Source organism: Etheostoma cragini, chromosome 2, assembly GCF_013103735.1.
Source record: "Etheostoma cragini isolate CJK2018 chromosome 2, CSU_Ecrag_1.0, whole genome shotgun sequence".
Lineage (NCBI taxonomy): Eukaryota > Metazoa > Chordata > Actinopteri > Perciformes > Percidae > Etheostoma > Etheostoma cragini.
The window spans coordinates 12518048-12544161 of NC_048408.1; the positions used below are offsets into that span (position 1 = coordinate 12518048).

The 26114-nt window shown below is 38.7% G+C and overlaps 2 protein-coding genes across 6 annotated transcripts in view; one reads left to right on the forward strand and one right to left on the reverse strand.

Annotated features, from left to right (window-relative positions):
• cntln (centlein, centrosomal protein) overlaps positions 1–7951 on the reverse strand; it is an 86064-nt gene extending 78113 nt beyond the window's left edge. For 2 of the 5 annotated variants that reach the window (XR_004659509.1, XR_004659508.1), the window contains exons 1-4: positions 7596–7950; positions 7209–7296; positions 3744–3832; positions 1654–1738 (exon numbers count right to left, since the gene is read on the reverse strand). Coding sequence is in view for 3 of the 5 variants with exons in the window: in XM_034893088.1 (XP_034748979.1) it covers positions 1654–1738; positions 3744–3832; positions 7209–7289 (255 nt within the window). In the remaining 2 variants the exon portion in view is untranslated. Of the gene's footprint in view, positions 1–1653; positions 1739–3743; positions 3833–7208; positions 7297–7595 lie in introns of all 5 variants that reach the window. The other 3 variants (XM_034893088.1, XM_034893079.1, XM_034893105.1) reach the window with 3 other exon arrangements.
• Positions 7952–17535: 9584 nt separating this feature from the next.
• The window catches only part of bnc2 (basonuclin 2), a 158918-nt gene continuing 150339 nt past the window's right edge, over positions 17536–26114 (forward strand). The window contains exon 1 of the mRNA XM_034893029.1: positions 17536–18415. Within this exon, the coding sequence (XP_034748920.1) occupies positions 18413–18415 (3 nt within the window). The 5' untranslated portion in view covers positions 17536–18412. The remainder of the gene's footprint in view (positions 18416–26114) is intronic.

The window sequence follows — 26114 nt, forward strand, 5'->3', positions numbered from 1 at the left end:
CCTGTGTTGACTCAGTGGACCATCACATCAAAAAAAAAACTAAAAAAAAGAGGACAACACAAGTCTTACACTATACTATATGTGGTTGTGTATGGCTCAAGACTGTGGAAGAGATGATGACTGTCAGAGGTCCAAATGACACAGCACAGAGCTCAGTGGGTTTAATGAGATTCTCAAGTAGCTTGCAAGTTCCATTACCAACAGTTTAAAGAGGAGAAACAGACGCATGCAAGTATGAAAATGGAAGAATTCCTTTTATTGGCTTTACTGTGATTGTCAATTTACAATCCATAAGATCAGCTGATTAGTCATAGATAAGGTTTTTACACATACTTTTACACAACTGTGGGTTATAAGTAATGAATGAATGAATAACTCAATTATATTAATAGGTGCAGAAGGTTGGTTTTGCAAATGTGACACGCTAGAGAAAAATGGTATAGTGTGAGAAAAAGGATGAAGAATGTGTGGCTATTGCCTGCCAGCTATTCGATTAAGCTACTAATGACAGTTACAGTATTGCAGATCAATAACCATTTAAACCAAGCCTTGTTGATGTAATTATGTTTAAAATTTTTGAGTGTACCCATCTGGAATGTAAAAACAAAAAAAATCATTTCTAAAGTGCTATTCACAGAACAACTAAATTCATAATATGCAACAGCAGGCTGTTCTTATAGAGACAGCAGCTAGAACACGGTAGTTACAGCACATATATTGCAATAATGCAATAAAATATAAATATCTAACATATTCATTACTGAGTGCCTGACACTTGATCTTAAGTTCTCATCTTATAATGAATTGTTCTACAATGAGTTTGTTTTCTCATATGATATAGAAGCCCGTTTATTGAAGCATTGTTGATGCAGTCCTATCCTTGAACCTTAAACTTAAACACTGACTAAATATTTATTACAAATCCACTTCAAGAAGGCTTTGCTATAGTACTTGGGAGTCTATGTTTTGTTTCTTTGCATTTTTGTGAAAAATGAGAAAACAGTGCACTATGTTGGCTAATTGCATTGTCCTCAAACTAAAAGACCCAAATAATACAATGAAATAAAGTTGGATGTAATCACATTTATTGTGCTCCAATGAATCAGTACTATAGCTACTGTATCGACTAGATAAAATGGCTGAGGAGAGTTACATAAAAAAAAAAAAAGAAGGAAAAAAAAGCAAGCTGATGATTCTATTACAGCCAGTTTCATTAGTAATGAACAAGCTTTTGGATGAGGGATGCTAATGAAGGAGACTGACAGATGCTTCAGTGCAGGGATGATGATTTGGAGTAAATTACATTTGTGTTGTCATTATCATCAGCCATCATACCATCAAGAAGTATTATACAGAGGTGGTGCAAAAGAAAGAGAGAGAGCGGGTTTAAGGTGTTCAGTTAGAAATACACAAAACTTTGGTTACTATTATTTTTTATAATAAACGAAATTATTTTTCAGAATAATTTAGTAAATGAATACAATCTGATTAGCAATTTCTACTTGATTTTCTGAAATATCCTACTCCATTCAACTAGGAGTGTCAAGTAAGTATTTCAGACCTGGTTGAATTACCCACCTCCATTAATGCGTCGGAGATCTAACAGACATTTGCTAAACAGAGAAAGGTAGATTAGACCAAACTGTACTCTACCTGTTCCAGCTCCTGTATCTTATAGTCTTTGGACTGAAGGATCTCCAACACTTTCCTGTCCTTGTTCTCAGCTTTGTTCTTCTCACTAGAAGAAAGAGAAAAGAAAAACTGATAAGTGTGTGTCCATAAGCATCTACAATAGAGTGTCTTGAGACAGAAGGGTTACAACAATTGGACAACGCAAAGTACATCATGCCTACAAAAACGTCCCACTATCCCCAATACTGTAGTTGCTTTATAAATTTGAATCACAGTAGATAGAGATACAAAGACAAACAGACTTCGCAGAAGTCTATATATACAGTCTATATATACAAGGTTTTAGTTAGTTTGATTGGTCTGATGTCATATGATGTTTTTTTAGAGATTATTCATTGGGAATTTAAGAGATTTATATGATAGGAGAGCTGAAAACATGAAAGGGGAGAGAAAGGTGGAATGACATGCAGCAAAGGGCTGCAGGTTGAAATTGAACCTACAGCTGGTGCTGCAAGGACTGATCTTCTGTACATGGGATGCATGCTCAACCAGGTGAGCTACACAGGTGCCCCTTGACAGTACTATTTAACGTGGGTTCCTTAATACTTTCCTGCTTTAAGTTTAAATCCAGCGCTTTGTAAGTTCCTAATTCCTAATTCTTTGTCCACCTGCTGTACTTTACATAAGCAATTAGTGTTCCGTTCTTCTTCTAGTGTTCTCTTTCTTTGCATGTTCATGCAAATTACTCTTTAAGAAAAGTATTATCAATGAGAAGAAAAAGGGAAAATCAGTTATAAAATGTGAGCTGCTGTACCAAACTGAACGTTTCTCTATAGCCCACTAGCACCTCTTTTATCATAATGAACTTTTAGGGAGGCAAAAACAAGGCATCAATAGGGGACATGTTTGTTTCAACTGCTTTAGGCCACCAGGGGCCACCCATTCCCTCCACTCACTTGCTCCTTCTACACCCCCCACCTGTGAGGCCTTTTTTTCTCGTCTCTTTGCCTCTTCTGATCAGCCTTCTCCCCTGGTAGGCACTGAAATAAGTATCTGGTGTCTCTGGAGGAGCTGGAATGCAGGCTGGTTTAGCTACATCTCCTTGTATATTGGGCGCTGCTCACCATGTCCTGAGCAACCAACCAATCACTCTACAAGATCCGCACAGGAAGGGGAGGGGAGGGTGAATGGCGGTTCCCAGTGGGCACCAGCGCTTGACTGGAGTCGACACAATTACCATGTCAATATCCTCCTGCGCATCAGGTGATACAATACACATACACTCTCTGGGTGCATGTTTCCCCACGAGTCTCAGAGGACCAACATACTTTGATGGGTTTACTATGGGGCTATAAAGGAACTGAAGAGGGTGTGGAGAAGGAATGAGAGGCACAGGTACAGAGCAACTCTGTGTCTGCACACTATTGCACTGTGTTTTACCCCTGTTACGGGTCTACAAACAACTGATAGGCCTCAAAATGTACTTGATATTCACCCATGATAGAGAAAATATAAAGTCCAAGGTATCCTCAAAAGGAAAAGTTAGTCAAAACTAGTCCAAGTGTTGAAAAAAGCTTTTCATTTAAATCAACATACAGTATGTAAGTGTTCAAACTGCAGTGATACCAGCATCAAAGATAACTTAAAGTCAAATGTTAAAAAAAATGGAAATCCTAATAAGGATATATATTTAATCTTCCCAACTGTGCATCATCTGTGAAAAAGCCTGTGCCGCTGTTCTTTTCTGAAAGTTCCCATGCCACTGTGTTTAGTGCAGCTTAGCCACCCTGCAAAAGAAGTCATATTCAATCTTAAAATATATCCGATAAAGACAAGTATTTGGCAGGAGTGTTTCAACTGTCCAGAACGGTTGCGGCAGAGGAGGAGTGTTTTCATTAAAAGGGCTTCCATGGTTGAACTGGTAGACCGGGGATAAAAAGGCTTAAATCAGCATCTGCACCCGATTCCGTCGTAACCCCAGAAGAATGGCCAAGGTGCCTTAAACACCCCCTTGAACGACTTTCACACATATTTCTGTTCACTTGTGAGATAAAGGAATTTTCAGCTACTGAGCCTCTCAGGTAGCAGTTTGAAAAAATGAATCTACTCACCGCTCAACCACCAAACTGACAGCTTGGGTCAAGTCTGGATTTGCCACTTGCAGGCGTTTCCATAGGGACCACACAAACTCCTTGTCTGCCTGTGAAAATAAAAGGATTTCGCAGGTCAACAGTTGTTATTCTTAATTATGGTAAACAGCTTTTTAGCTTACAAGTAAAGTCACAGCCCTTTTCACACTGAAAAAGAAAATAAATAAATAGGATGCTCAATTACATTAGTATACGACAGAAGGGGTAGTCAATCAATAATTTAAATATTTTGTAACAAATAGTTTTTGATCTGGCCTGCCCTCCCTCGTCATGAGCTTCTCTAAACAGGAATTGCAGAGATGTGACCTTCTACTCAAGGGGAGCCAGCATTGACACTTGTCATTATGCACTATTTATGACTGGGGAGAGCTGGGATCTAAATCAAAACACAGCAGTCGAGCTTGCATTTGCTTTATTAATCAATTGCGCTCCAGATATGTTTTCCACTACAGCTCCAAAGTAACTAGCCCCAAAGAACCTCAAAACTGATGACAGAGAGAGTCATCTTCAAGTAGAAAAACCCAGCCAGCCCCTGACACATTTCCAATTCAAATTGTCTCTCGGTTTTTTCTAACATTTTTAAGCTGCATTACATTTAATGAGGGACATCTAAAAACTACATTTTCTGACATTAAAAGACAGAATCATACAAAATTGACTTAATATAAAATTATCTGATAAATTATGTTCACATCATCATAAGATAAAAGTCATCCCTCCCACTGGAATCTACTGGTCTCCAATTAGTACATGAATTTTAACCCCCTTTTCAAAAGTGTCTAATCAATTATTTACTAAAATGGCAGAAGCAAACCTTGATAAGACCATGAGCTGAACACATAAGTGGAAAGACTGTAGATCTATGTCTCTGTATTTATTTGTGTGTGTGTGTGTGTGTGTGTGTGTGTGTGTGTGTGTGTGTGTGTGTGTGTGTGTGTGTGTGTGTGTGTGTGTGTGTGTGTGTGTGTGTCCAGCAGAGGAAAGAACGATAGAGATCTCAGCAAAGCAGCCCTGCAATGCAGCTAACCATGAAATTAAGCAGCGTGGTTGACTTGAAATAGGTGGTCTCCCTCTGCCTGGCCTTTGGCTGCTATTAGCCATTCCACAGACAAGTGTTCAGTCAGGACTTTCATCAAGACCTCTCCTCTGCCATATATGTACTTAAAGATGCATTGAATGTGTGTTTGATGATGGCTGAATTATTCATTCTGAATCTAGACACTAAAACACCATGGGCTGAACATACCAAAGAAAGGCACTGGAATTCAGCCACATATTAATAAAATTAGCTTGATCTAGGAGGAACATTTGCTGGCCGACAGATGAGACTCTTTGTAGTTAATGGCTGTCCATGAGTACATCTTGTCGGACTTAAGACATCAGTCATATTCAAATGCCACTATTTAAATGGTCCACTGCACAACTAAAGGTCCCTATTAGATAGACAGAATCACTGATGTTCTACTCTAGACAAGACCACCAAGGATGGCATCAATGTTCAATGTAGGGCAGCAGGGACCGTCTGAAGTGAACAAAATATCCGTCCTAAACTTGTAGGAGTATAGTGCTTTACAACTGAAACAAACAAATTAACTTGGATGTTACATGTTTGCAGTGTAAAGATGCTTGTATTTGCTAGTCATAATGTTTGTAGGACGAAGGCCTACTCAGTGCTATTATTAAATAAGTGATGCACAACAGTTAGTTGTGCTTTTTCTGGGTTATTAGATGAGCAAACACGCCTAAAAATACAACTTCCTTTACTTTCCCCAACACTGGAAACCCTTTACAAAACACGAAACAAGAAAAAAAAAATCATGAAAATGGTTATCAACAAACTGTTTAGTAAATTATTATTTTAAAATAAAAAGGGCTCCAAATTGATTAAGATTGTACTAGTTTTTTTGTTTTGTTTTTTTCTAATTACGTAGGTGCATGCATCCATTTTGCATCATTCACTATATAAGATTGTGAAGTTACAAGTGTTCCTGGCACATTTCAGGTGACATCTACAGTCTAATAAAAACTCAAATGTAACACATCACCTGCTGAACCCTACAGCTGTCTACCTACCTGTATAGTAAGGTAATGTGAATATGCAGTGACAAATGCTGGGTTAAGTTTACTCATGTTATTAGGCACCACCTGGTGGTGGGTATGCAAGGACACCATCCCTCAATAACTGACTTACAAAGGCAAGATGAAAGGTTCTCAAATCTGCTCACGAGCAATTTCTGTGTCTATGTGTTTGTATTTATTTAAATAAATGGAAAAATAGGGGGTACATTTATTCAAATGTACTCTGGAAGCAGATATTTGCTGCACATTTTTACTGTCTTTGCTGAAGTGTGCTCAGGTCATTTACAGACTTTTGCAGCTAATCAGTAGTGACAACTAAACAATTAAAATATGCCTTATGCAACTTAGCCTAGTAAAATCCACAAATCTTTAAGTAATGACTTACTCCCTGATAGTATATATGCTTCTCAATTTCAACTGCTACTCCTAAACCTTCAAAACTATAAACATTAGTTCATGCCTTATGAGTTAAAATGTGTGTAGGGGAAACAGAAACAGCTGACTAATGAACTTTCAAGCAGGCATTGTTAACTTATCTCCCCAGAAATACTTTTTAATTATGTTACACAATGACACTTTATGTTTTTATCTGTTCAAAAAAATAAATATATTGTGAGTAAGTTGAGAAATGGTGGGATATTTAGTGGGAATTCATTGTCTGATAAAAATGACAAATAGCAAAAATGCAAAAAAAAATCATAATAAAAGGTTCTGGCCATGGCAACTGTAAGATGTACATGTAGTCAGACAAAAAATGTACACAGGTAAGACAAATGAGTTTTACTCATCGCTTCATTAGGCTCACGGAAAATTCAAAAATATAAAAATAACAGTTCATGTAATCATTATAGAGAAATGAAAAATTGTATTCACACTAAGTGAACAATTGTCAACTCAGTAATCAAACAAGGCGAGGAGGGATCACATTACTCTGCTATGAAGAAAACCGTCACTTATAGGGCCAAATCTCACTAGAACAGCATGCCATATGTTTGTAATGTATATGTAGAAGTTGGTGAAAGTATAGTAAAGTGTATTTACTTTACTGTTTACTATATGAACTGTAAGTGAAAACACTGATGAATATTATAGAAGGTATTTTATTTGAATATTTTAGACCCAAAACAACAACTAATGGTAATCTCAACAAACAAACTTTTGCTGAGTGAACTTGCTGTCATTAGTTCACTCAATAAATGTCGGTATTTAAGAGCAATTTCATGCTATCGTGCTATTAGGAAGCGTTAAGCCTTTGTGTTTACTATAGTGTAATAACATTCTCTAGACAGCAGATACCACAATCCAGCAGTGTGTGCACATCTCTTTTGAACATACGTTCATACACACCTGGCATTGCATTAATTCATCTGATAAACTCTGTACTTGCTCCTCCAAAACCAGGATGCGAGTGTCGTCTTTGGAGGACATTTTAGGACTGAAAGGGAAACAAAATAACAACTTAGGTCAGTTGGGACACTTTGAAAACCTGTGGCAGTGGATAAAAAGAGCATACAGTTGTCAGCATGTAATAAGCCCTTCGTATTTAGCTAATCATCGATGACACTGTTCATTTGAAAACAAGTTTATCTTTGTGAATGCAATACTGAGTGGGGATCTGTACTGTTCATCTGACGTTAGTAACGTCAACGTTAGCTACATGTCTTTAGACTCCCTGGAGGAGACAATCAAGCTCATAGGAAGCACTTTAGAAACAACGTACAGTTTGTCCCTTACCCGTTTTGGAAACGTCCAAACCAAGCCGATATCAACACTGTAGCAGAAGCTTTACAACACGTCGCTAATACAACATTACGTTAGCTTGTGCTGCTGTAGCATCTCAGCTAGCTAACGTTACCCATTTAACAAACGTTCATATTTTCCGTTTTTCTGTCTGCTGTTGACAGTCCTCGGAGATACGTCAGAATAACGTCACCACATACTTTAACGCCAAAGTTTAAATATCACTTAAACGTACCATTTGTAGCCTTTTATAGAAAACCAAAACAAACTTTACCAGTGAATCACAACGTTGTCAATAACTACCAAAACGCTTTCCTGCTTTCAAACGAGCCCGCTGTTTTCTGTTGCTGTCCTTCCTTCCGCGTCACGTGATTACGTCATCTTACGATGGCTAGTGTTGACGTACGGCAGGAGTTATCCGAACGAATGCACAGGTTTCCAAAGGTGGATCCGCGTGACATAAGCAATGCTTATGGTTGTTTCAAGTGGTCCTCGACATAATTAAGTTTTGTTTAGGCTTATTAAGGAAATAGTTACACTTTAGTCATATAGTTACACGTTTACACTTTTCACAAATCCTATGTTTTTACCATAGACGGTAGTCTATGATATAGGGACACACTTAAATGAAGTACAATGCAATCGTATGTACAAGATTAGCCCATTAAACGAGGACCCTTTGGACCAAAAACATTGACCAAAAACCTAACCTTAGAGGTTAATACAATATTTTATTATATATGTAATTGGTAAGCCCACATTTGGCTTATTATTGGGCTATAATGTGTTTCTTTATCACAACAGAAAGCATAAACAAAAATTCTAAGTTGTGTGCATGCATGGTGTGATGTAGGCTAATTAAACACGACTTCAGTGATTAAATTCAAAAACCAGCACCCGTTGTTGTTATTCATTGCATGGACTAGGCCTATAAAAATAATATGTATTAGGCATTGGTTATATTGTTTCAATTTTCTGAAACTCATTCTGTTATCATTTTTCACGGTTTCATTTTAGTTTGCTGAAACAATCTGAGATATTGTTTTATTGTTTCTTTCTTTTGTAACATTTTCATTCAATTTGATTATTTTATTGTGTAGTATTTCATTCAAATTACTTTCTGGTTATTAGTTGCTTCTTGGTAGGCACAACCGAATTCTACTGCACAAAGTGTTCGGTATGGTTGTTGTGAATGTGACCAATAATCATGATTTGATTTGATATTATTTTTTTAGGCTCCAGAGAACTTGACATACAACCGCCCTGGTAATGACTTCTTCAATCAGCCATGCCTCCCACTGGACTCTCATCAGAAGCACATTTTAGCTAACCAGGAGCAACTCTGAGCAACGATTAAGATCAAGTCCAAACCAGCATAGGTCAAATAAATTAGCTCTAAATGAAAAAATATATACATATATATTTTAATATTTAATTAATATGTAATGTTGTGGATGCTTTTTTTTGCTATGACAAATCATTATTCTGGGAAAAAAGCTTTTGGATATCAAGTCCCCTCCAGACATAATTATTCGGGCATTTTCAAAATATTGGCTCTACATTCAAAAAGTCAATGTTACAATTTAATCAATGAAGTTTGTTGTTAATGTGAGTTTTTATTATTCTTTACAAACGTCTAAAATATACTTTGAAGTTATTATATATTGTTTGTCATGAAATCAGATTTGAATTAAAAAATGCAAAAAGAAGAAGACTCATATACGTCATGTCCATATTTTATACATTGTACATTTTGTATACAGAGCCTTAACACTAACTGTGTAATCTAGTATAACTAAAAATCAAAGGTGGAATGATAAAATGTCACAACAAACTGTCAGAGAAATATCGCAATGTGTCAAAGTTGGTGCTATTACACACACACACACACACACACACTACATAGAATGATCTGTGTCTGTAAGTGCTGTTTAAAGAGGCTGTGAATCTGTTATGCTGTTATATCAAAGCTCAACAGCCACACAAATGACAACAAAGAGAAATAAAATTAAGATATGATATTGATCTTTATATGGCAGTTATGTTTAAAATGCTTTTTATTTAATAGACACACTTATATCTCACCCCTGTTGATATTTGCCTGGTTTTATATGTTTTAATGATCTATTGTAAGGTCAAAGACATTATGCACAATACATTTTGTATCTCTGAATCCTCAGTGGAAGCTTTGAAAATTACAGCAAGCAATGGAAAATGAACAAAGACGCGTGTTTAACATCTGTTTTGCTGGTGAGACAACACAACTCTATATTGTGTGGCTAATGTACTTAAGTGTCCAGCCAGATTTGGAGCACAGGGTGAAAGAGGAAAATGAAGAAATATGATGACTGGCACTTCTCTTCAGACAAATGTTGGTTCATCTGCTCTCTGCCTCTCTCTCTCTCTCTCTCTCTCTCTCTCTCTCTCTCTCTCTCTCTCTCTCTCTCTCTCTCTCTCTCTCTCTTTCTCTCTCTCACACACACACACACACACACACGCACATGCACACACACGCACATGCACTTTGCACGTACAGAAAGAGAAAAGATACAATTGACTTAGCATGATTAGGCTGTTCCTTGACCCACAAACACTGCCTCTCATTAAGATCCTCATTTGCGGAACAATTTTAGAGGCAGTAGACTGGTTCGTAATGCGAAACATCTGCCTGCCCACTGTTTCTTGTTCAGACGTACAAACTGACACATGGTATTTGTGAACAAGCCTCTCTCTCTCTTTCTCTCTCTCTCTCTCTCTCTGTCTTGCTCTCTCTCTCTCTATCTATCTATGTCTCTCTCTCTCATGAGAAATGACCATCATACATCTGGTACAGGGTCTTAAGTCTGGTCACTGCAGTTGCACCTTCATCTTCAGGTCAAAGGTCATTCACTTAAATGAAATTCACTTATATAAAATCATATTAAGACACTTTCAAAGGGATTAATTAAGAGGCCGCTCCCATGGCAAAATACAGTCAATAGGTAATCACATTAACACTAATCTCTGAGCAGGTCGGTAATTCAAAGGGAACTTAAAAAAAAAAAAAAAAAAATCTCCTCTTCCATTGTCAAATGTGTATAATTTGGCCCAAGACATTTACAGTTGCTTACATGTTCCAAAGAGGCATGAGCTACCATGTTTAACAGTGCCTGCTGAAGAAGTTTTCTGTCTGAAGCAAAAACTGCATCTCCCTCTTTAAAGTGTTTGTTGTCTGCCACTAATGACAGATTAATCCAGATCTTTGAGCATTTTAAGCACATAAAAGGCAAATCTCTGTCAAGCACTCTTTGAAATCACCAATGACGTGCTTCCTGCATTTCCACACTCACTTCAACCTCTGTCATCAGTGATTTCACTTCTTTCATCTGACTGCTTTTATTGGATGTGTGAAACAGGTTATTGTGATTTTTGTTTCATCTTCTAATTTATTTAGTCTTTTTGTCCACTGAACCTGCTTCTTCGGGCCAGATTCAATGATGCACAGTGTAGATAAGTATCATTAAGATTACACACTCAAAACACATTCCCCTTGCATAAATTATATGTAAATTGTTACAATGGATTAAGATAAGTATGTTGCATGAGTATTGTCATTTGGCTCAACTGTTAAATCTTATTTTGATAGCACGTTTATTTAACATACTGTACAGAACTAGTTTCTGTAAAGGAAAGTGAAGAATGAATCTTTAATTAAACACTGGATCATTAGTTTGTTTCCTGGCAGTCATGGGAATTGTAGGTTTGCGACTGAAAACCTACTACTGAGACTCACCCAAGATTCATACTCATAGTATAACCGAGAGCTCTAAAATTTATACCTGTTGACATAAAACCTAACTCAAAGGATATTTTTATCTCTAAATGCTGTTAAGATCTGTGGAATGTTTGGAGAGAGATGGTCAATTGATCAACTTTGCTTATGATTGAATTTGTCATATATATCACTTATAGCCCCAGTTCATATGTAGAATACTGCGTACAGCTGGATCAAACACATGGTTTTGTTGCTGATATTACGTGCCCTGCCCAACCAAATGAGACATATGCTGTCTCTAAAATTTCACAGCATGGTTGAACTTCTTTACTAAATGCCTCAGACAATGACTGACTCAGATGTCCAACTGCACATGTAAACAACACAGTAGCAAATGCAAACCAGCCCTTGTTTGATGTGGTCTTTGTGGGCCTCTCATGTCTAATTGCCCAACTTATAAAATTGGAAGAGCCACCCTGTAGAACAAGACAGCTCTTGCATTGACAGTCCCAATAACCAAACTTGTCTCACTTCTGTTCTGCCTCAACAAAGTCACAGGGAAGTTCAAGTGCTAGGCAGCCTTTAATCTACCAGGGGAAGAAGTGACACAGAACTGTGATCATGCAAATCCACCTGCATGAAAAATTCAAGAACCAAATGACAAGCCCTGCTGTGCTGACAGAGGAAGGAAGAAAGGCACATTCTGGGGAAAAACATGACACTCCATGGAGAATTGTGAAAGCAAAGTCTCCGCCTGCCGCCTCAGGTAAGTGGGGATATTGCCTGCATTAATGTGGACTAGCTTTGATGCTGAGGGTGGAAATAACCTGACAACTGTGGGAGATGACAATAGACACTAAAGAGTCACAAGTCCCTAGCTTTAAAGGAACATTGATTGTACAAATGCCAGTTGGGATATCAAACCTTCAAACTGTTTAGTCGAACATCACCCCCCCAACCCCCCAACCCCCCCACCCAACCACCCGCATTGAAATGAGACAGGCTCCAACATATGAGAGTTAAAATAAGTCTTTGAACACAGCCACTTTGTAGCGCAGGTGATGTCTCTATTTGTTGAATGTCTAATGTTAGCTTTTTGAATAAGATTAGATAATAATGAGCTGTTATCACACTGGCTGCCTTTTGCAATTGAAATTGGCCATGAAAAATCTTTAAAAAAGCTTAATAAATGCCTGTTGAATTTTGAAGCTTGTCTGTACACATTTCTATTCAAGTGATGCCCCAAGGAGGGATATAATATCACTCACTGGAGTCCGTGGGAGAAATGTCAGCCACTCTTGACCTCAAGCATGAGCCATCCTCATGCTGAGTCCTGTGAGACCTTGGCCTGCCTTACAAAACCCCAGGACAGAGAAACCATTGATTACCACTTCTCTTCCCTCTTTTCAGCCTTAAGACATTTTATTCAATATCTGTGCACCTTAATCCAACAATTCTAGCTCAAACCTTCCCAGTTATGACAAACCTTACACTGTCTTTGCAATCATGTGCATTCCTGAATGCATGTGATGTTGCTGACCTTGCATAAGCCCCCCAACATGCTGTGTGCACAAGCCCCCTTGTTCATGTCCTAACCCCTGCCCCAATGAGATGGCGTACGGACCTCTGTTTGACTCCCATCTGATGACCTTCTGGTCATATCCTCAACAGACTAGAGCCCTCATAAAGGAGGAATTGATCCAGCCACCTCTTGGAGGCAGCAGCAACAGCGTACATGTGCATGTGTGTGTGTGTTTGTATCCACAGTGCCATGAAGCTCAGGGCCACCCTCACTCATGGCTAACCCAGCTAGTGTGCCATCCCAACCCCGGTCAGCCCCCTCAGGATGTGTGGGAACAGGGAGTCAGGCTATTTCCCTTGGGCTTCTATACTAGAGAGCTTGTCCTTTGCTTGGTGAAAGGGTAAATTAAGGAGGTGAGGTTGTATTTAAGTTCATATTTCCCTTGTGTATGAGAAAGAAGACCAAGGACATGGGACATTGATCGCCCTGAGTAAATGTTGTCCAGTCGGCTTTTAGATGAGAAAAGTATTGGTCTTGCACACCTGTGCTATCTTCTCTATGCGTTTGGAAGGATCAAAGTAAGAAATAGAGACATAGAACTGTATACAGTTGTGTTTTCCTTTTCATTATGTAATATTTAATACGTGAATGATCATAACTGCCATTTAGCTGTTAAAGTTTTTTGCTTAAACAATTCCAGGGTAAAAGATTTAATGTTATACAGATTGTGGGAAGCCTTCTACGGCAAATAAACTTGTAAAAAAAACATATTTAGTTACCATAAGTGTGACATGCCTCCTTATTTGTGAAGACAACTTATGAGACAGTTTTTTGAGAAGTCTCAATTGCTCCAGGGATGGTTAAACTGACCTTTCTGGACCTGTCTATGCTTTGGTAGGGACTGGAACTTAATGAACAGAAGGACCTCTGTATATTTGATGGATCTGTGAGTGCAGTACAGCAGCTGATGGCCTTCCCAGGAGGTAGAACACTTCAGTAGCAGGTTCAATAGCTCATCATTAGAGGTCCCGCTGGATAATTAGTGAACAGTAGGATCCTGTCACAGGGACAAACAAACATATACTCTCCTTCTCTATTGAGCTGCCTTTACTGGTTATTTGTACAGTATATATTTAATGCACACTTGAATGCCAGACTGGTACACAGTAGAGCTCGTCTGATACTGTACATTTTTTGAGGCTACCAATATTACCACCAGCACGTTTACTTGTTTAGGCTTTGTTTGATATTTAAAGCCACCATGTTATGCTAATTTTCAAGTTCATAATTGTATTTTGAGGTTGTACCAGAATAGGTTCACATGGTTTTATTTTCAAAAAACACCATATTTTTGTTGTACTGCACATTGCTGCAGATCCTGTTTTCACCCTGTCTGTTTAGGTCTCTATTTTAGCTACATAGTTAGACATCTCACTTCTGTACTATGTTGGCACATGCGCAGTAGCTAGGTAAGATCACATCAGCTAGATAACTCTTTCTCCAACTTTGGTCAGTACAAGGCAGGATTAGCTGGGAGGCTTCTCCTAAACAAGGGGCACTTGTGGAATACCTGCAGAACAGTAAAGAGTTGTTTTGTAGATTATGGTGAACTAGTGTCTGCTGTAGCTGTGTTTTGCTATTGAGAACGAGTTAGCATGCTAGCCCTAGCATCTGCTACGGTTAGCCAACTCATCTCAACTAGTGACGTAGAAAGCCCTGCAGATTTTGAACAGCTCACCCAGAGACTGAAGGCAGAGGACATTCTGAAACCTGTATCTCACTCAAAACAGCATGGATAGTTTTTATTCCAAGTTTGTATGAATGTGGAAGCACCAGAGACCCAAAATACCACCCCAAATGCCAGAAATATGGGCACTTTAAAGACTTGGCACCACAATATGTGCTGTATGTGATATGTTTATTTGAAAAATCCTTAGATTGCCATTGTTCTCTGGTGGGCACGTTATGCGATCAGTGTCTATGCAGGATGTGTTCAGGCACGGTAATGCTGTGTGGCCACCCAAGTTTTGGCATTGGTCCGAGGAAAGAGCTCCTCATGAACATAAAACAGAAGAAAATAGAGTGAAATGGGATCTGTTCTTGAACCACCAAGATGACTGATTGATGAAGTGGCTGAAACGCATCCTGAGGTAATGACCTAAATTACCTTAAACGTATCTGTGCCATTTTTGTAATGCGATTTCTTGTTTCTTATTTATTGGCTGACATATACATGGACATGGATATATCAACAGTAAGCAAATATTACTCAATTATCGGCTCTACTACATAGTACCATGCTCCATTTCATTTAAAAGTTGAAAGTGATGATTAGTTTTATTAAACGTTGTCTTAAATTTACCAATACCTAGTTATGATTTTTGTTGTATCATATTCAAAACCAACATTCATATGTACAACAGGTGTAACTCTGATGTCTAATGTAAAATGCATGTCAGCATGTTACACCGTCACAGATGTACCTGTTCAGGGTTGAACGGGTCACCGCATGTGTGGGGTTATTAAATAGGCCCCTACATTCTGTGTAGAACCAAAAGGTAAGTAACATTTAACCATGTAACTAATTTAAATAGCTCACATTACTGTATTGTGTGAACAACTTATGTTTAGATTTTATGTAGCGTTTTCTTTTGTAGGCTGAAAATGTTCCACCAAACATGTTCCATACCAAGGCTATTTTGCAAAAGCACTGTCGTTGTGTCCAGAACTTAGCACGACTGTGTGTGATTGGTTTAAAGAAATGCAATCAACCCGGAACGTGTTTTTATCTCCTATACCAGAATGTATCTGTGGTGAAGCCAGACCCTCTTCACATCGCTGTGGACATAGGTCTGGCAACGGGAGACTCGCATTTTGGTAAAGGTTTAGTTAAAGCAAAACTATGAAACTTTTCCCGCTTTTGTCCCCCTACAGGTTGGAAGCGGAAGTGTCCCTGATTCAAACTACAGATCCGCTACCCTGTCTGGCAAACAGGCCAGACCGGAGTGTGGAGCGAATCACTTTGTTACGAGTTGATGAACAACTGAAACGATTTTGGAAGTATTTTTTCAAGGTACAAAAAGTCTCTAGTCTCTTTAAGATCATGGTTGTGGTTAAATGTTAACACATTAAACTTAAACATGTCTCATGCTTTAACTTTGTGTTGACTTTTGTTTAATTAAGACCCCCATTTTTCCATAACCAAATGTAACAAATTACCTAAACATAATCATAGAAAACATCAATCGTGCATCAGTTGCTATGAGCAGATGTTGTTTTGGAAGAGTGGATATTTTAGGAAAAACAAATAAAATACTTTGTCAGTAAACACTTTGTAGATACCTTTTGTATAAACAATTTCAGGTTTATACACTCACTCACTCATACACTTATTTGCTTAAAATACATTTATTTTATTTTAATTTATTTTTTACATCTAATTGCTGTTGCTAACTAGAGTAAATATGTTGCCACTTACACATTCTACCCAGTACCTGGGCTTAGATCTGTACCTCCATTAGAACGTTACAATTCTAAAGGAACTTTTTGCTTCACCATAATAAGAGCATGGGATGTTTGACCCTGCTCACACAGCCCACTCTACACTACAGAAGCAAAATTGTTCCAACAATTATAACCTAATAAAATAGTTTGAAGCTAAAAAAACAGCATGCCCAATATGACTATCCACACACCCACTATCATAACTGTGCTATCGCACTTCTTGTGTTTGTTGCAACAGAGATTTTTCATCTGATAGTTTAGCAACATGCTGAAAGCAAAGAAAAAGGGTCATGTTTTTCTTTAATGTGTAGTTAATGTCACATTATTCATCCACAGCCCCCTGCGTCATATGGTTAATCAACACTGCTGAGTAGAAAACACTTCCTGAGTCAAAGTAAAGCAGCATCAAAGCATTGGAGGTCCATCAATCACCTTGTTTTTTTTCCTGGACAGTCCTTTAAATGCTTTTTGTTTTGTTGCTGGTATAAGTGTGTAATATCTCGTTTAATTAGTGATGTAAGCCTTCTGACAAACATGGCATATGGTCCTCACTCTCCCACTGCCTTGGCCAAGGAATGAATATGCATATCCTGGGACCTCAGTAGCTTGTTACCCTGGAATGAATTCTACACAAGCCTAATCCCTGATCTATTATTTACCCCTTGACCAAACATGCAAGTGGGGCTTCCAGACGCTTGACTGGGACTCTGCTGCCTCTCACCCCAGTGGAGGAGCCAGACTGCATGAGGCAGGCAGCCACTGTGAGGACCGCTGTATGTCTCTCTTTTTGCTCCACTCTATCCTTAAACACACACACACCCCTCGCTCCTTTAACTCTTCACTCTTGAGATGTCTTAGTCAGATGTTGAGCAAATCCTCATAAAAACAAGTGCACAATATGAAACTTTAATGAGCGCGACCACTTCTGTGGGATGTGAGGGACACAACTTAGGAAATCATCAGTGTCCCATCCCTGCAGTATTTCCAGCTGCCTAAAACACGTGTGCGTGTGTGCAAGCGCATTAGGCGGCCGCTGTACCCGCGAGGGCTGGGAAAGGGAAAAAAGTGAAAGTTTGCTTTAATGAAATGCAGCTTGTTGTACTCCGCAAAGGCTAACACACTGTTTAAAAGATGGCAAGAAATTCAAAAACACTTGTATTTATTTTGTATTATTCATTTCCTGTTTGGCTTGATAGATTTTCTCACAAGTGATTTTGCTTAAAATAGGCTACAGATTATTTTGACTACAATACATCTGAACTATAAGCACCAGAGAGAAAATAAACCTGGTGCCGTAAATGCGCCCCTCTTTGCCGATTTATTGATGGTTTTTGGCACTTTTTTTGTCGCACAAAGATGCGACTCTTTCCCCTGACACAGCATCGTAAATTAGCTCATCGGGCACAGAAACTCTCTGGACCCACAATCACTCGGGTTACAGTCATCCACGGCGTGTGAAACACTGACTTCTCAGCCACCTTCTCTCCAGCCCGGACTGTCCGCAGCTCTCCTCGGCGCACTGCGCTGACTCTGCAGAAGGAAATCATCGGGGGAGTGTAGGAAGGCGTTTTTTAAGCGTTTTTTTAAGCGTTTTTCTCAAGGTAGGACAAGCCGTTACAACACAGCTTGTGCGTGTCAGCTATCCCTACTGTTGCCTTGACTTCTTCAGTTTACGGTTTGGGTAAAAGAAGAGGGGACAGAGTGTCGTGGTCGTGCGTTCCTCTCCGTGAGACCGACGCGTTTCCAAACGTCCTGCCGCGCGTTTTTCTCATTGAAGACGTTTTTCTCCCTGATTCTCTCTACGGGATAAAACAGAGTGACAGTTTTCCCGTGTTGTAGGCTATACTAAAAACTGTGATAAACGGCAAAGATACGTTTGTGAAAGCAACACCGACGGTGAACCACCTCAACCAGCGTGCAGCATTGAAGAGGAGAAAGTTCCCCACTTGAGGGCGAAATCAGACTTTTTTGAGGACGCCAACTTTGAAAAGTGCCAGGAGCCCCGGGGTCTGTCAGAAACAACATGCAGCAATGGTAAATATGATTTTTCACCTCGTGCCTACTTAAGTTATTAAGATGAAACATAACACAATAACACACTATGGAATTTGTTTTGTTTTGTTTGTTTTACAACTTCAGTGTTGGTCCGACATCTGAACTCATCAGAGCAGATGCAAAGTAAACAAAGTCTGAAGGAGTAACTTTAGATCCCACACTTTCTGATTTATATGACGTCATTTGCTTATTTGTCTGCATTTAAAAGCAAAAAAACAATTTATTCTGCTAGTGCTTGATCTTTTTCTTTCCTTTCCTTTTACAAAATTAACTAAGCATCAGCATTTGGGAGCATATTAAGGCCATAATCACGAATAAAAACTACAAACAGTGACATCCCTAAGTCAACAAATTACTACTTCAGTCACTTAATGTAGTTTGTTTTCGTCACACCTTGAAAGTGTTCTCTGCTCCCCATTCTCTAAAAATCTTTGGGCTACAAGACGTTAAGGGCAAATCTTAAACCCCAGACACAGTGGAAACATTTTTTTTATTTGTTTACATTTTATTTATGTTGTAAGCTACTTTGTGCTACCTGTAGATTTGGGCCTTCACATTTACAAATGCATTCAAACCACTGAAAGCTACAACTCAAGCAATTTAGTGCAATGTCCTTAGCGAACACACAAAAACAGGACTGATAAACATATGTTGTCTGTCTGAACTTCAAGAAATGCTATCAGACTTCATTTCATAGCTGGCAGCAACCTTTCTCAAGTTATTTTTCGGGCCTAAAATCCCTCTGCTGAAAATCCTGCTTCACCTTTCTGCAGGATTCCGTCCTGTAGTGCATGCTATAGGTTTCATGGATTTCTTGAAATATTCACTGTTTTGTTTCAGTTAATATTTGGTCTTTTTGTGGAAGTCTTTTTTAGAGTGTGTCTGGAGTGACACATTTTGCTGTGTTAGATGTCAATGAAAACAAAAGTTTTACGTCATTAAATAGTTGCTTTTTACGATGCTGTTTACTGGAGCTGAACAACACTGTGATCTGACTTCTTTTTGTTGTTGTTGCTAAATACGCTTGTTTCACTGTCTGATTATGTGCTACGGTACCTAAAAAGGAATACGCAGGGAACACTTGGCCAACCTGAAACACAAACAGAAGCACACAGAGGCATTTCGTGTCAGTGTAAGACATTTCTGCGTGGACATATCTGAAGGCTTTAGGAGACAGGGAAGACGGAGGGACAGGAGTAGAAAAAGAGAAACAGTGAGAGAGAGATTGAGATGAATGGCTCCACTTAAAAGCAGCACAAAAGTACCTTCACACTTTCATCAGTGAGATGTGTGTGAGATTAATGTGTAGCACACTATTTTGGCCTGGTCTGAGTGTGTGTCAGGGATGTTTCATGAGCCTGAGCTGGTGCTGCTTCTACACTGAAGAATGCCAATTTACATTCCTGGAGTGTCATTTCATTACTTTTATCTCCATGCTGTTTTCTCCATGCCAGACCAGTCCGGCCAATCTGTAAAAGTCTAATTTCCTTTACTACACAAGTCACACAAGCTTAAATGCCGGTATTTCTTTTTATGTGGGTTTTTCTGTTTCTCTCTCTCTCTTGTGTGTTGGATAATTATACACCTTTTACATTCTCAAAGTTATTGGCAGAGAAAACGTGCTGGTGTGTTGCTGCGTGAAAATACATGAACTTAAAAAAAAAAAAATAAGTTGGAACAAAAGTTCATATAAAATAATGATGAAAATGTCGAGGTAAATATCCTCGTTATGCACTGAGTGGATTCAGCCTTAAGTGCTGCTACGTGAGGTTAAAGAAAAAGTTAAAGTGTCAGCAAGGCTGCAGCTAGGTCGTGATTCCTCTGGGTCTGTGGGAATCAGAGAGGGGTGAGTGTGTGAGAGTGTGTGTGTGTGGGGTGGGAGCCACTGGTTAGTCGGTTCAATAATCTGCTGGACAGGTAGGCCTGTGACGCCCCCCTTAGAGAGGCTGCTAATGAAGAGAAAGGCTGCTTAGTGGTGCTTCGCTCTGACCCCTCCAACCCTCCCTGTCCCCCCTGCTGGCTTCCTCTGATTACTGCTCACATCGAGAACTCTTTCCTCTTCTTCTCCCTCTATTCCATCCTCTCTATTTCCCCTGCTCTTCTTACTTTCTCACTCCATGCCTCTTAATTTCAAAGGAATGGGTGCTAATTGCATAAAGGATCCATTGATATCCCATTTACTACATTTATATATTTCGCTGCTCTCCTTTCTTTTCATTTGTGTACTTGCTTATTTCTATATTTATGTGATTAATTGAGGGAGATAATCACTACTTGACCTTCCTGTTCAGATGCTTTTTCTGTAAAATTTTAGTCATGAAGAGGCTGCGCTCTAATGTTAAGAGCTTAACCCCAGCAATGCACTGGTGAAAGGAAATGTGTGTAAGGGCAGAGCAGGCAGAAAAAAACAAACATTTATTTTAGATGAAGGGAAATATGTACTTTCACTCGTGCTAGCAGTTATAGATATTCAGCCTCAACAACATCAAAGCAACATTCTTGTAGTGTTATTCTTTATCCAGGAGTTGGTCACTGCAGCACCCATACAGCTCTGCTCCTCTCCATCTGTCCTTAGCCTCAATAATCTCTCGAGTGACTGATAGTGTGTCTTGGCAGTGGCAGAAAAGGTAATATTTTGAGAGGGGGAGTGGGGTCATATACCTAGTGGTGGCTTGAAATGAAAATCTCTGTAACCAAAGCTACAGGCTTCAGCGACTAAACAGAGACACTGTGATATGTTTAAACAAATTGGATGGCAGGAGTCCTAATTTAATAAAGAGCACAGCATGAGAAATACTTGATTTAAAACAATATATATATAGTAGACATAATTATATTTTTTGTACCTCAGCACACAAAGTAAGAAACTAAATCTTTACACACTTACACTCATGAAAACTCTCCAGTTTCCTCTGAATACATTATGAAATTTGGTCTGTGTTCCTGTGAAAAAAAGAGAAATAAATAGCAGAATAAGTCTGAGTAGGGTTAACAGCTGTTACCACATTAGCATTTAAGACGTGTTTAGTCTTGTACTTCTTGTATCTCTAACAGTTTATAATCTGCTAAATGATAGTATTGTCTCTGTAGTGTGAATACAGATCACTCTTGGAAATCGCAAGTTAATGAGATTTGAATCAGGCTCAGTGCTACAAGCTGTGTTTAAACTGTAAAGTGATACTTGTACTTACATGTGTTGCATTTTGTATGTCTTTTTTTTTTCTTCTACGGGCTTTATTTCACATGCAAATCCAAACACTATCATATTCCCTAAAGAAGGAATCAGGAAAACTTTGGTCTTCGTATGTGAACACACCCAGTGTGTGCAGAAGCCACACACTCCCTCTGTCTTTATTTGTTTAAAGTGAGAAATGATAGAACACATTTTGCACATTAGAAATACACCCTCTGCTGCATTTTTCTTTCTTCCTGCTAGACACGGTCATGATTCTTACATTTTCAGCTGTAATTTGGAGGTGGCCTTAATTGATTTTGTCCAGAACTAATTACCGGCAACTGTGTAAAATAAACACTTCAGTGTCACTGGGTGGCAACTGTCCGATCGGAAGGGAAATTACATTTCACTTGTAATCCATATGTTCTTCAGCAGGGCTAGAAAATAACTTATGTCGACGCTATAGAGACGTTGGACTTATGTAACGAACAGAAGTATAGTTGTAACCAAATGGCTCAGTTGGGAGGTATAGGGTTATGTGGTATAATTTATATTTTATGGCTCCCTCCTGCACTGACTGTACTCCAGAATAAAGTTGTTCGGTTTTGTTCCATGAACAGTGAGTGAGAAAATCTGGGATTTCACTTGTGATGGAAACTCTAGACACCACTTTGTTCCTTGATTTCTTCTTGTATTTTTTATTTTCCTGCGTGAGTCTTATTTCTTGCTTTCAGATAAAAAAGACACCTAACTGCTGCTGTTTCAATACATACTATATATGTGGATGTTTATTTGTACGATGGTGTGCCTTCTTTTTTTGTGGGTGTGTGTGCATTAGTGGCCCATGCCTCAGTGACTCAAAAGACAAGGAAAGATCTCTTCAGGCCATACGGAGTGATATGATTAAAAGAGAATAATTTGCCCTAAAGGTGTCTTTTCTCTTCCCTCCAAAAAAGCTAGTGGAAGAAATCTGATATGACAAGATAAGTGGTGGCTCATGAAAAATTCCTGAGGACTGAGACGTAGCATGTTGACTTTGGAATTATTGCACTGAGTGTCTAGTTCCTTGCTAGTAACTCTGCCTGACAGTGTTATTTTTACCTGAGTAGACTTTGAAATGATTCCTCTCGGTTCTTAATCCCAATTTCTCTAATTTAAAAACTGTTTATGTGCAGTCCAAAGAAAGAACCAAGTAAACTTCACACTTCATTCCAGACATTTTCTTCTTCAGGCTTCTATCACAGTACACCATAGTACGTTTTGCTTAGTTGCACAGTGTAACTCAATACTGTTTGGTAAAAGCGATTATAATACCTGTTCAATAAGAAAAATGCAACCATGGTGGCTTGAAGGACCATAACAGGGTCTATAGGCTTGTCTATTTACTCTGGCGGGGCAGGGCTCTAAATATTTACGTACTGGTTCAGCCAATCAGGACAATCCAAATAACCTCAGTGCTTGTTGCAGATATGGATGTTATAACGTACTGTAGCCCAGTTTTCACTATCTTACAGCAACTGACAAGTGAGATACTTAACTGTGATCAAGTGTGGCCATGTTCCCTGATGCAATGCTTTCCTTTCCTGCCCTACTCTTATTGTGGCATGATGTACACTGTGGCAGTGTACCAGGTAGATGTTGTAAGCAATGGGAATGGGAACAAGCAGGCTGCTTTTAGGACTCTAGATCTGGGCTCCCACTCCACAGTTTGCACCTCTGCCCATCTGTGTTTCAGGTACACTGACATCAATAAGAAGAGGTGCTCCTTCACCCTTCCAATCCTTTATTTCCATGATTTTTATAAGCAGAGTGGCGACCACTGGCCTTCCTGTGATTACCTCATGCAAGCAGCCATGGTTGGTGGATTTGTTGCTGGCCTGCATTTAGCAGTGTGTAAGGCCAGTCAGGACCAGTTTGCATTGCCTGGCCTTCGCCCTCCTACTTCAGTTGATGCTTAAGGTCATACGTTTGTGTCTTGTTAGTGTTACAGCAAAGAGTGAAGCATCATGTTTAGCCATACAGTCCATTACAGAGCAACTCCTTTGTGAAAGAGAGTAAAAACAAAAACACACACACACACACACACACACACACACACACACACACACACAACGTTACACCTTCTAACTTATGCCTGAATACCAAAGCAATTTAAACCAGGAAGCATTAGTGAGTCTGTCCTGAATGGCAAAAACGTTACATGAAAATGTCATTATGCATACATTACTTCATAGGAGTGATTTGGCAAGCTTATAAAGTCCATTAGTGGACTCTACATATGCTCACAGAAGAAGGGTCATAGTGTGTTACCTTTATTTTATATACAGTAACTATAACTATCTTTGAATGAGATTTAAGTGTTGGCTGAACTCTCAGTCATGCTTTGGTACACTGACAGAGTTAAGTAAGTGAGTGTGGGGACACTTCTATGATTGCATAAAAGTATCACAATTGAGCAATGCAAGGCTATGTTGAATATTTTAACCAATAAATACCATTGTGTACATAGTTGATGAAAAGACAAACCTTTTGTTCAATGTGTTGATTGGTAGAAATGGTAGAAAATTAAAGCATTTTCAGAGCAGACATTCAACACAGATGATAGATTTGAGCCACTCTGTAAAATGTTCAGAGAGGACTTTGAACTTAGGAAAGATCTGCTATACGCTGTACAGTAGGCTATATGTTTTAACATTTCACTATTACAAAAGAAAGAGTGAACAGGAAATTATTTTTCCACATAGTGTAGCATAGTGTAATAAATCCCTGCATATCCATACAGGAGGTGTTTCTGCTGCATTTTGTTGTCCATCATAGGACATAAGACAGAAGAAACTGTATTGTAATTTTTACTGCTGTGAAAGACAACAATACAACACAATTGTGATGCACTCACTGATATAAAAAAAACAATATAAAAGAAAGAAAGGAAAAATAAGCGCAGTGTCCCACGTGCAAATAAACAAAAATTAATAGCAGCATGAAAACAATAGCAGCATATCTGACACACATAATATGCTACTACGAACGGATATACACAACTATTACAGCTGTCTTCACAAGCTGAGTAACGGCTTGCATTTTACTTGCGCTATTTGAGTGTTGACTTGTAGAAACCGGGGGGTTTGATTGGGCCAGGGCTGTCTTCTAACTCATCTTTACAAACGTATATATGTTTACATTTTTCTTTTTGTTAATAATTCAAACTATGACTGTTTTCTTCATAGCTGTAGAAAACATAGTCTCTAAATGAGTTGATGTAACAACTTGTGAACATCAGAACTTTCACAGGGTTTCCTTTTTTTCCGTCAATGTGTTTCCTTTAAAGCTCCCTAGCAGATCAGCGACCTCAGTCTAGGTTGTGGTAATGCACCTTAACACTGGTTGCCACCCACCGCAAATTGGAAAAAAGAAGAAGAAGCTACCTCAGTGAGCGGATGGCAGAGAATGATAGGTGGATGGCAAGGTAGGGAAAAAAATAGGTCGTAAACTGACAGGTTTAATAACAGAATGTAAATTGCTCAGATATTTTGTTTAAACAATCTTTTGCTTTTAGTAAGTTATACCACAACTTTAAGGCAAAATAGTAAGTGGCAGTTTGGTTCCAATCTGTGGTAGCTAGCAACCCGGAAACCACATAATAAATCCCAATTTATTATTGTCTTTTTAAACCCTAGTATCTACCTGAGTAATGAATGTGAATACTTTTGACACCTCTGCTTGGAACCTTGTGAGCTGAGTGTATGATCTAGCCTCTTAACCCAGTCTTAATGCAGTTTGGTTTCTTTGTCCTTGTATGAAATGTGTTATTGACTGTGGATATCATTTTTAGAAGAACATCAGTGAAGGATGTTAGTGCATTGTCTGTGCATTCAATTACGTTGTGAACGCTGGTTAGTGTATAATGTAATATAATATAATGTGTTTATATTAGGGCTTTGACTTTTGTCCAAAAATCATATTCAAAGTTTGTTTGTTTTTTAATATTTGAATACATTCAAATATTTATTGATAATATTTTGACCATTAAATGACTTCAGTAAGACCTATATTGGTTAAAACTTAAGTTGTAAATGTTCTGTCCACCAGACGGCAGTGTATCAGTTAATGTCAATATAAAATATATAGTAAACAGGGAGAGAACAATTATTTTTTTTCGTTTTAATTGAGCCATGAATTACACATGACACTCGTCAATTCAAAAGTTAATTTTGCAAGTAAAGAAAGTCAGTTTGTCATTGGTTTGTTGCAGTACCCATTAGTTTTGTGTGAAACTGCTCAGTGAACAACATCTGTTGTCTACCACAATATCCGTCACCTTGCTTAATGCTCGGCTTCCTTGCTAGCTGGCAAGCTTAGTTGTATCCACAACACATGTGACATTATCTTACCTAATGTGTTTTATCCAGCTGAGAAGCGAAAGAACGGGCAAGATCTGTTGCTTGTGTGAGTAACTTTACATCCCGGTACGAAACACTGACATCAAAGTTTCAGAGAGACGTC